The 11,031-nt window shown below is 38.2% G+C and overlaps 2 protein-coding genes across 4 annotated transcripts in view; one reads left to right on the top strand and one right to left on the bottom strand.

Moving 5' to 3' along the window:
• Positions 1–775: 775 nt before the first annotated feature.
• LOC109241243 (polyadenylate-binding protein 8-like) lies at positions 776–8,060 on the top strand. 2 transcript variants are annotated; one of them, XM_019407966.1, is made up of 9 exons: positions 776–1,471; positions 2,890–3,008; positions 3,136–3,792; positions 3,889–3,966; positions 4,058–4,147; positions 4,662–4,814; positions 6,214–6,393; positions 6,466–6,669; positions 7,577–8,060. In XM_019407966.1, exons 1-9 carry the CDS (start codon positions 1,231–1,233, stop codon positions 7,817–7,819), a joined length of 1,965 nt encoding a protein of 654 aa, XP_019263511.1. In that variant the 5' UTR covers positions 776–1,230; the 3' UTR covers positions 7,820–8,060. The 2 variants fall into 2 exon arrangements, with proteins under 2 accessions (XP_019263511.1, XP_019263512.1); XM_019407967.1 differs by having other exon boundaries at positions 1,064–1,471; positions 4,662–4,799; positions 7,577–8,058.
• A 776-nt stretch (positions 8,061–8,836) lies between these two features.
• Positions 8,837–11,031, bottom strand: part of LOC109241242 (probable E3 ubiquitin ligase SUD1) — a 14,396-nt gene continuing 12,201 nt past the window's right edge. For both annotated transcript variants that reach the window (XM_019407965.1, XM_019407964.1), the window contains exon 9: positions 8,837–10,010. In XM_019407965.1, the coding sequence (XP_019263510.1) occupies positions 9,516–10,010 (495 nt within the window). In that variant the 3' untranslated portion in view covers positions 8,837–9,515. The remainder of the gene's footprint in view (positions 10,011–11,031) is intronic.

The following is an 11,031-nucleotide window of genomic DNA, read 5'->3' as shown; positions in this document are numbered from 1 at the left end:
ATTAGCTTATTTTTTTTAACAACTTAATTTTTTTTCAAATTCCCAAAAACTGATTTAAGGTAGTTTTTGGGTGAAATTTTTTCTTCCACTTATAAAACTTCAACTTTTTTTTTTCGAAATAAAATGCATATCCAAACAGAATTTCAACTTCCAAAAATTATTTTTTAACATAACTTCATTTTTTTTCCAAATTTCCACCAAATTTATGTACAAACGCTAACTAAATTTAGCTTCTTTCAATTCAATAGAGGGGTTCCGTATAAACTATGTTGGGATTCACAAGAACATGATAAAAAATATATTATAGTATGTACTTATTCTGAAAAATTATTTAAATATCTAAATTTAGCGACCTTTTATCTCCCTATCTCTTATGTATCAAATGTATTTACAAAAGTTTATTTTGTAAATTCATTGATACAACTGCACATAATACAGACTAATTGACAGGTTCTTAAATATAAAAAGGAATTTCAATGAATTAATATAGTGACCAAGATATTATAGATTTACTTTAGTATATTAGGAGTTTTAATTTTATTTGAAGCTTTCTAAAAAGGAAAAAACCTGACAGAAAGTTGAATGAGTCGCTCATCCAACCAATAAGAAGTCCTCTTATCGCAACTGCCAGCTAACAGTAGGGATTACATCAGACCACGTCAAGTGGGACCCTCTCCCTCCCTAATCGAACGGCGTATATTTTGCTCCGTAAATCATCTTAGGGCTTTGGCTTTGCTTACACACACAAAATCCCAAAACCCAAATTTTTACTTCTATAAGGCAAAAAAAACCTTCCCAATTTATTCTTCTTCTGCAATTTTGCAGTTTAAAGCTGCCCCCATATTTTTCCCCTATATCTTTTTCTCCTCCCTCTTTCTTCCTTTTCCGGCCTTGCCGGCGGCGATCCCTTCGTTTTCCGTCGGATCTCCGACTTATCCACCTTCCCTCTCCTCTCTTTATCATCTATCCAAAAAAAAGAAAAAAAGCTAAAAAGAAAATCTATTTGGAAAAAATCAAAATTTTCTAGGGTTTCAGTATCTTCTATCTCAAAATTCTCAATCTCATCGAGTTTGATTGATATCGGCCTTTTATTTATATGAGATTTTGTATCTGCGAATAAAAAGAGGAGAGGGAAGTCAGAAAAAAAAACAAAAAAATCGTAAAAAAGTTTGAAAAAGAAAATTATCTTTATTATTATTATTATTTTTTTTTTTTTTGTGTTGAACTGAGATGGCACAGGTTCAGGTGCAGCAGCAGCAGCCACACGGTAGTGTGAATAATGCTGGTGGTGTGAACAACCAGTTTGTGACGTCACTGTACGTGGGTGACCTTGATGTCAATGTGACCGATTCACAGCTTTATGATCTGTTCAATCAGCTGGGGCAAGTTGTTTCGGTTCGGGTTTGCAGAGACTTGACTAGCCAACGGTCGCTCGGTTATGGTTACGTCAATTATGGGAACCCTCAAGATGGTTCGTATGTTTGACTTATCTTTGTTGTGTGTTAGCCATAGCTTTGTTTAGCCACATGAACGATTAGGATTCATATAGCTGACTCCAATTAGCTTGGCATTGATGCATAATTGTTATTTTTGCTGGTTTTGGGGGTTCCTTGTATTTGAAATTGTTTGAACTGGAAATCGCTATTAAGAATTGTTTGATGGCATGCATAACTTCAGGAAATGTTGTGAGTTGTGAGTGGAAAGTGTAAAGCAATGTGTTTTCATCGTGAATTTCTTGAAGTTTTTTTTGAGGTGTCTGTTGTTCACACGATTTTTATTGTTAAGTGTTTTATGGTCCAGATGATCCAAGTTCCGAATTGCTTTGCAAGCTGTTAAATTGTGAGGGAGAAAGATGGTCTTTATTCGGGTGGGTGGGTGGGAGGTAGGTGAGGGGGTGTGTTGTCCTTTTTTTTTTGGTGTTTAAAAGTAACTTTCTGGATGTATCAACTTCCAGCCACTTTGATAAGAAAATGTCATATGTTGGCCCGGACACCACCGTCATAAAAAAGAAGAAAATGTATTCTTTTATGTGCGCATTGCTTTTTAGAAAACTATTTGGAAAAATAAGCTGCTGATTATCGTATTGTACTGCAACTGTAATTGTTCTGCCCACGGTGGCTCCTGCTTTGGCTTAGCAGCTCATAATATGTCAGGCGACAAAGCAACTTAGTCAGATAAAGTTACAACAGGCTGGATATTTGGTATTTTCAACTATAAGATGAGGTTGTCTCCGTTTGAACTATAAGTCACGGGTTCGAGCCATGGGAGCAACCACTTATGCTTGCATTAGGGTATGCTGTCTATATCATACCCCGTGAGGTCTGGCCCTTCCCGGGACCCTGGTTGAACGCAGGATGCTTGGTGCACCGGGCTGCCCTATCTATAAGATGAAATTGCAAATCTTGGATATTCAATTTCCTGTAGACTTTGAGCTCTTTTCTTATTCGAGCGCAATGAGATTAATTTTCAGTTTGACTGGACCCCTACTTTTGCATGCATTGATGCGTGCCTGAGTCCCCGACTGCATGGTTCTGAATTGCATGTGTTGATATCCGTGGTGTGGGGGCTAGTTTGTGAGCTTATTATGCTATCATGTCAACCATAATTTTCCAAGTGGAATGTAGTGCAACTTTAACTACTAAATCGTTTTCTTATAGTATTTTGCCTGTTCATATACTAGTCATCAATTTTTTCGTGTCCAAAGCGCTACGAAATGTTAATCACCATCACAAATAGCGGCAAAAAGAAGACGACCATTACCAATAGCAATAAAGAACGACAACATGCTGTTAGCAAGTTATCCGTCTCTTTTTCTTTTAGATTTTTTACTTTGATTCTTCGACTATTTTATTATATTTTTTCTTTGGGGCCTCATCATATTTGTAACAGCTGCAAGGGCGTTGGAAGTGCTGAACTTTACTCCTCTCCATGGAAAGCCAATCAGGATAATGTACTCAAATCGAGACCCAACTATACGAAGAAGTGGCAATGGGAACATATTTATTAAGGTCACTTTGTTGAATTTATAGAGAGTTTTTTCTTGTTTCATGGATTGGTCAACTTATTTATAGCTTCAAAAGCTTGCTTGCATATTCTCAAGTCTCAACCTAATTTTTTTTGCCTTTTGTTTTGCAGAATTTGGACAAGGCAATTGACCACAAAGCATTACATGATACATTTTCTGCATTTGGAAACATTCTCTCTTGTAAGGTAGCTGTGGATTCATCTGGTCAATCCAAGGGCTATGGGTTTGTGCAGTATGACAGCGATGAAGCTGCCCAAAAAGCTATTGAGAAACTGAATGGTATGCTGCTGAATGATAAGCAAGTATATGTAGGACCCTTCGTTCGTAAGCAAGAAAGAGATATGGCTGTGGATAAGACAAGATTTACCAATGTCTTCGTGAAGAATTTATCTGAATCTACGTTAGAGGAAGAGCTCAGGAAAATCTTTGGTGAATTTGGTACTATTACTAGCGTCGCAGTTATGAAGGATGAAGATGGAAAATCCAGGTGCTTTGGATTTGTCAACTTTGAGAATGCTGAAGATGCTGCTAGAGCTGTTGAAGCTCTGAATGGTTACAAATTGGATAACAAAGATTGGTTTGTAGGAAGAGCTCAGAAGAAATCAGAGAGGGAAATGGAATTAAAACATCGGTTTGAGCAAAGTGCCAAGGAGGCGGTTGACAAATCACAAGGTTTAAATCTATACATAAAAAATTTAGATGACAGCATTAGTGATGACAAGCTTAAGGAATTGTTCTCTCCGTATGGCACAATCACTTCATGCAAGGTAAGCTGCATTCTTTGTTTCAAAAATTTATATAAGCCTCCAGTTCTGATATGTGATTGGAAGTGTGGTTGTTTTTTTATGTTTGCTGCTATACAGGTTATGAGAGATCCTAGTGGGGTAAGCAAAGGATCAGGATTTGTTGCATTCTCAACCCCTGAAGAGGCTTCAAGAGCGGTGTGTTCCTTAACCATTCTAATACAGTTAGTAAAAGTCAACTGAACATGGACAGGGTAGAGTTTGAACTTTTAACTGTTTTCCTTCACAGCTCTCGGAGATGAATGGAAAGATGGTTGTTAGCAAACCTCTGTATGTTGCCCTTGCGCAACGCAAGGAAGAGAGAAGAGCAAGGTTACAGGTATTTTTATTTGTCTTTTTTTTGGGCTTGAACAATTGAAAAATTGTGCTTTTCGTCTCTATTTAATATGATCTCCTTTTTGAATTTCTTTGTTATCCAATTTTGATTATTGGCTTTGACACTTCTGATTTAATTAGTAACCAAGTCTTTTACCATCTTAAAGATTTGTATTTGTTTATAATTCATTGAATTTCTTTTGAGTCTTTCGAAACTGACCTAACAATACCAAATAAAAAAGAGCCTTTAGTTGGTTGTTACAACTGCTGATTTTTCTAGAAAAAATGTGTGATGAAGGTTGGATGAAAGAGCAGTTGGCGGAGGAGAGGGTTGGGGAGTTGAATTGAGGTGGCTGGGTGCCAGGACATAGAGGGATCTTTTGGATATGTGCTCCGCTCCATGCTTGCTAGATATATTGATTAGGAGGAGGCATTTACTAACTTACCTCCTAGTTACTAAATCCTTTGCATGATGATACTAATACATAGTTTTATGTTTCATTTGTTTGAAATTGCAGGCTCAGTTTTCTCAGATGCGTCCAATTGCAATGGCATCTTCAGTTGCTCCTCGAATGCCGATGTACCCTCCTGGCGGTCCTGGTCTAGGTCAACAAATATTCTATGGCCAGCCACCACCAGCTATGCTTCCCCCACAAGTAATAAATCGTCGTGTATATTCCGTTTTAACGCTCTCTTGACTTAGTACCCTTTGAAACTTAGGGATTCTCATTTTCTATTATTAGGGGTCGTTTGGTAGGAGGTATTAGAAAAAACAAAGCAAGCATTAACATTGTGAATTTTTTCAACCTATGTATAACTAATATTTGTATTAGTTATACATCCTATTTGGTATTATCCTATGTATAATTAATACACAGCAAACCATGGTATTAGCAATGCAAGAGTTTTTAATACTTGCATAAGCATGGTTAAAGACATAATTGCCCCTCAAATCCCTTAAAGTATACAAAGTTAAAGAATGTGGAGGGTATTTTTGTAAACAACTACTTTTTTAAGAAATTATGCAATGCTTTAATACACCCAACCAAATAGTGGATAAGCAATAATCTCAGCATAACTAATCTCAGCATTACTAATACCAGCATTGCTAATACACCCTATCCAACACTATTTTTATACTTCCTACCAAACAACCGCTTAGTTTCTTACTTTGACAAGTGGTTTTAAATATTTTGCTAACTGACTAGTAGTCTCAAAAGTTATATGACCTGGATTGTCTTTTTTGTGGAGTTGGTATCTTGTGCGATGGATGTGGTTGGAAATTTTTGCGAAACAGGTAAAACATATTTTTTGATATGTGGGTCATGCCAATACTTGATCCTTTACTCTGCTGATGTTGTCTGTGCCTCCAGTATAATAGTCATAGCTGTTAGATACAGAGATCAGTGACCTTGCAATCTATGCTTCCCGACATTGTTTGGATATTGTCTGTGATCTTCTTCCCCAGATGTTTATTTAGCCTTTCAAGTCAGATGGCTTTACAGTTGTAATGTGAGTAGGAGGATTATTAGGCAGAGAATATTGATGACTTGCTGATGCCTGGTCCTGGAGTAATTATAACTCAATAGTTTGGAAGGTAATCTGAAAAGAGTAGAGGAGGGAGGGAAATATAAAGAGTGAAAGGGTTGGCCTGGTGGCAATAGACTTGAGCCTTGGGGTTTGCTCCCTTTCAAGGTCTCAAGTTCGAAACCCACTGGGTGCAAACAATTTCTGAGGGCCATCGGACTGGGTAAAACCTGAATTAACCGTGGTGCACTTGCGGGAAACTCCTTGCCGAGGGCCTGTGCACCCCCGGGATTAGTAGGGTCTCTTAGAGACTCGGACACCCGGTGCAAATCAAAAAAAAAAAAAGGACATTTCAACAAAAGATAGAGTAAAAGAAACTCCTACAGTTCTTGTGTCTCACTTCATTTTTCTGTAGTCAAATTGCATTTATATATTGCCTTCTTTGAGTATTGGCTGACTGGAACTCTTTATCCGATCTAATTTTGGATTGAGGCATCGTTGATAGAATTTAATGGTGCTCATCTACTTTTCTTTACTTGTCAGGCTGGTTTTGGATATCAGCAGCAACTTGTACCTGGAATGAGGCCTGGTGGGGGACCCATGCCTAATTTCTTTATGCCCATGGTTCAGCAAGGGCAGCAAGGTCAACGTCCCGGAGGCCGACGCGGAGGTGCTGTTCCATCGCAGCAGGGACAGCAGCCAGTTCCATTGATGCAGCAACAGGTTTGTGGCAAGTTTTGCTGTCTCTCTGTGCGATGTGTTTATAGATGTGCTCAAAGTTTGCTTTCATGGCAGATGTTTCCAAGAGGGCGTGGCTATCGGTATCCTCCAGGACGTGGCCTCCCCGATGGAGCTTTTCCAGGTGTAGGTGGTGGCATGTTCTCTATCCCATATGATATGGGTGGCATGCCTGTGCGTGATGCAGGAATTGTTCAACCTATTCCAGTAGGGGCTTTGGCTACTGCTCTGGCTAATGCTTCTCCAACAGAGCAAAGGACGGTATGGTTCTTTCTTTATAGAAGCTAAAACCGATCCCCAAGAACATGAAAGTAATGGTCGCTTCAGCTTTCCTCTCCTGGTTTCTGTTTCATCACCTGAAATATTAGCTTGATCTTCCTTCCCAAAGAGATGAAATTTGAAAAGAACTTCTTGATCAGAATAAATTTTGAAAGGGGTAGGAAAACAGAGGTTCTATCGTTGGAATACTGAAGACCTTAAAGCTCACCTTTCAGCCCCTAGCTTTTGTGATATCTGAATTAATCTTTCCTATTAAACTGAAATAGTATAAAGAGCTTGATAAATGTAAGTTAGCATGTCCATACAGTTTTAGTTCTACTTGAAGGTAGGTTTGGTTCCTATAAAGTATGGGTCTGAAGGTATTATGCTGGTCTTTAATTTTTTCTTAAACATTCTCCCTTTATCCTCCTTTGTTCACCTGAAGAGTATGAATATATCAGTAAATTGTCAAAATGCATACTAATACCAGATCATTCCAAATTTGATGAGAAATATTTAATTATTTTCAAAGCTCCAGCCTTTATTTTGACGTATATTTACCTAGAAGCACGGCTAATTAATTCTACCATTCTCTCGAACTTTGATTTAAAGCTGACCCAATCGACAAAATGTGGTGGAGGGAGTATTATTTGATTGCTTATTGATGACATGTATTTACAGCACTTCACGGTTGGATGACTGAATTCTCATTGAATTTTTTGAGATGTCCTACCTCTCGTGCTTTTTTTTTGTTTAAAAAAAATGAAGTCCTATAAAGCAAAAGGTGCCGCCAATTGTATGCAACTTTTCTTGGCACAACTAAGTACCAACAGAACAACAGAGGTTGCAATGCTGACTGTGGACTATACTTTAGTTTCCCCTTTGAACAATTTATATGTTTTGTCTGCAGATGCTAGGTGAGAACTTGTACCCCTTGGTCGAACAGCTGGAGCCAGAAACGGCTGCCAAGGTGACTGGCATGCTCTTGGAGATGGACCAGACTGAGGTATTGCACTTGCTTGAGTCGCCTGAAGCCCTGAAAGCCAAGGTTGCAGAGGCTATGGAGGTTCTGAGGAATGTTTCTCAGCAGCAGTCGAGCAATCCGGCTGATCAGTTGGCTTCATTGTCACTGAATGATGGTCTGGTTTCTTAAGTTCAAAAATATCTAATGCTCTTCCTCATCAAGTACTATTCATTTTCTAGGGTGATATCACTTTTGGATTTTCTTCACCTAGACAATCTCTTTGACTTCATTGCTTGACTAGCATATTGTTGGGGTTGCATTTCGTTTCAGTTTGGAGTTTCTCAGACTACTGGTTTACCAGAACCTTTGCGCTGGTACTTTTATTTTTGGCTTTCTTTGGATTATTTCTTTGGTTTGCTTTTTTGGTACATATGCTTGTGCAAGGTTTTCTCGCTGCTAAGCAGGCATCTTCATCAGATGCTTACAGGGAGTTTTCTTTTTAATTTATTTATTACATGGGGATGCGAAGCTATTGATGACATTTGATCCTCCACCTACTATGTGGAGGGGAAGGTGCTGGTCAACTGAGCTGGCCTCTCCCCAATGCTTAGTGGGGAGTGTTGTTAAACTTGCGATCATGTTTTCCATCACCTGAATTTTCTAGTGGCTTTTCAGTTTAATTGCAGATGCAAGCTAAAAATTTAACACTAGCATTCTTGTATGTTATATTGAGGAATGGAAAAAAAAAAGGACAAAAGAGGAAGATATCATAGCCCTCGATATAACATTTGCGTAACGTTGCAATTCCTAGTTTGTTCCTATATTTGCTTGCGTTGCCTGCGCCGCCAATACAGAAGACGATAGAAATAGTAAATAAAGCTGAAGAAACAAAGAAGTCTAATAAACCGTATGAAGAGACATAGATATTATTATTTCTTTAGACAATGTGACGCGGACTTTTTGTTTGTGATGAATCGATAAATGGAAAGATAAGGGAGTACGACATCTTGGTAAGACTAAAGATCTTATTGACACCTTTAAATAGTTACTGATAGTGATCTTTCAATCTATATTATCATTTCGACATATTTCTATTTCCATGCTTCATAAGTTTTGATTAGATCTCGAGCAATGTACGTGTTAAACGTACTCCATTTGAAAGATTGAGGATGTAAAAGAAAAAGGGCGCTGTTGTTTCAAGAAGAGTTTTTCCTATTTCAATCCCACAAAAAAATTGCCTTTTCATCTCATCTCAAACTTGAGAACCTGGCCAAATACAAAATCCTATTTTACGTTTAACAAATACTCCAGTCTCCAGCACCGTAGTCCTTCCCTTCTCTAAAACAACAGGAAAATAATGTCATTATCATCTCCCATATATTCATCCTTCTCAAATATGGCAGGATTCCGTTGTTTGCAGATACCTGCTCATACGATAATGCTTCTTTGCTTCACTGCCAAACTCTTTCAATTCCATTAGAATGGTTAACTCTGGACAGTACTTAAGACGGAAGAGAGGAGACGAAGACAGATCACCTATTCACCTGTTTCCTCTTACATATACATTTTACAAATGATAAATTAGAAAGGACTAATATTCTTTGCCTTTTCCTTCTTTTGCGTACAATGGAAAAGAGAAACAAAAAGATACTAGACAAACTAGAATTTTTTGAAAAATTGATCACTAATTATATCAATTCCAAGTAAGAGTACACATATTCACAAGTAGTAAATATTACCATAGAGAAACTGCTCAAAACTATTCCAAGTTGGTTTCTCTATTGTCGAAAGGCAGCAATATAACCCATCCGCAATTTTGCTCAGCCTCCTCAGACCCCACTTCCACAACTTTATTCAGCAGCTGAAGGATCAAGAATGGTACACTTTAAGCATCTTGCGTGACGCCATGCCTGTGTCTTAGTCCTACATCAGCAACCTCTTGGACATCCTCATGCACTATAGGAATCTCTCCCTCTCTGGACAACTCTACTTCATTTTGCCTCCGCTCTACCTCTTCCCCAAAATTATGAAGTCTACGGCCAATCAAATAACGGTCATCACGTATAGAATTGTGGAGATTGGTGAACCATACGTGGAAACGCTTAGCACAGAAACATAACAGACTGAAGCCAAGGCAGCCAAGCCAAGCAAATCGGTAAACGGCAGAGTTGACAAGCAAGGGGTAACCAAATATTGGGAATACACCTTTGGCTAAAACATATGGAACACACAATGCCGTAAGCAGCTTCATGATAATAGGAAGGACAATCTCCCGAAGCACCCAAAAGCCTTGCAACCTAGAGAAACCGTTTTCCCTCACCCTCTCAAATTTCAGCCGCCAGCTCTCATCCACCAGTGGCATCATATGATCTAGCATAACCTGCTTTGCGGAAATCAAGTCAAACAATTAGTAAGGTATATAAAATGTTAATGTGAAGTAACTATCATGTGCAGTTACACAAACGGGATACTAGTCGCCAAACAACTTATCGTAATTAGTGAACCGTCTTTACATGGAGTGTTAAAAATGGCTACTAGAAATACTAGATATTCTGGTTATCGCTTCAAATCAACCAGGGATATGATTTTTTTCAAATGGCTGCAGCGTCAATATCTAGATTTTTCTGAACAAGCTCAACCAGTTCACAGTTTAAAGTTCACATTGGAATAACAGGTCCAAGAGAAGGACTATTTGTTGTATTTACTCTTTTATTGAATTGATCCCACCAGAACAAAATTCACTTGATCGATACATGTACATACGCCTAGCTGTTCAATATCAGAATCTGACAAATCGAACCACACCAGTTTACTAATGGATGCCCTAATATGGTACAAAAGTTTGCTTCAGCTAAATGATCCAATCAAAGGAATAACTGGAACAATGGAATCGAACTGCACTTACACTTGGCACCTATCATAATGATAAACGGCTTGTCTCGCGTGACCTCTTAAATTCTTAAAATAGGACTCAAAAGTATGAATATGTAAAATACAGGAGTGGATTAAACAAAGTGAAAACTGAAATCTTGCTCTCTACAGTGAAAATTTTGCTCCCAAATGAGCAATATGCTGAAATTATAGGGGGAAGAGGAGCAAATCAAACCATAAACTAATGGGTAAAGTTTGCTTTAACTAATGATCCAATCAGAGGAATAACTGGAACAAGGGTATCGAACTGCACTTCCGCTTGATACCTATCGTGATGACAAACGCCTCGTCTCGCCATGACCTTCTCTTGAATTTTCAAAAAAGGACTCAATCATATGGATTTGTAAAATACAGGATTGGACTAAACAAAAAATCCTGCTCTATAACGAAAATATTGCTCCCAAATGAACAATATGCAGAAATTATAGGGGGAACAAGAGCAAATCAAACCATAAATTAATAGATTCCCC

Source organism: Nicotiana attenuata, unplaced genomic scaffold (genome assembly GCF_001879085.1).
Source record: "Nicotiana attenuata strain UT unplaced genomic scaffold, NIATTr2, whole genome shotgun sequence".
Taxonomy (NCBI): Eukaryota; Viridiplantae; Streptophyta; class Magnoliopsida; order Solanales; family Solanaceae; genus Nicotiana; species Nicotiana attenuata.
Note: the sequence above shows the minus strand (reverse complement) of the source record. Positions and strands in the feature narration are given on the sequence as shown.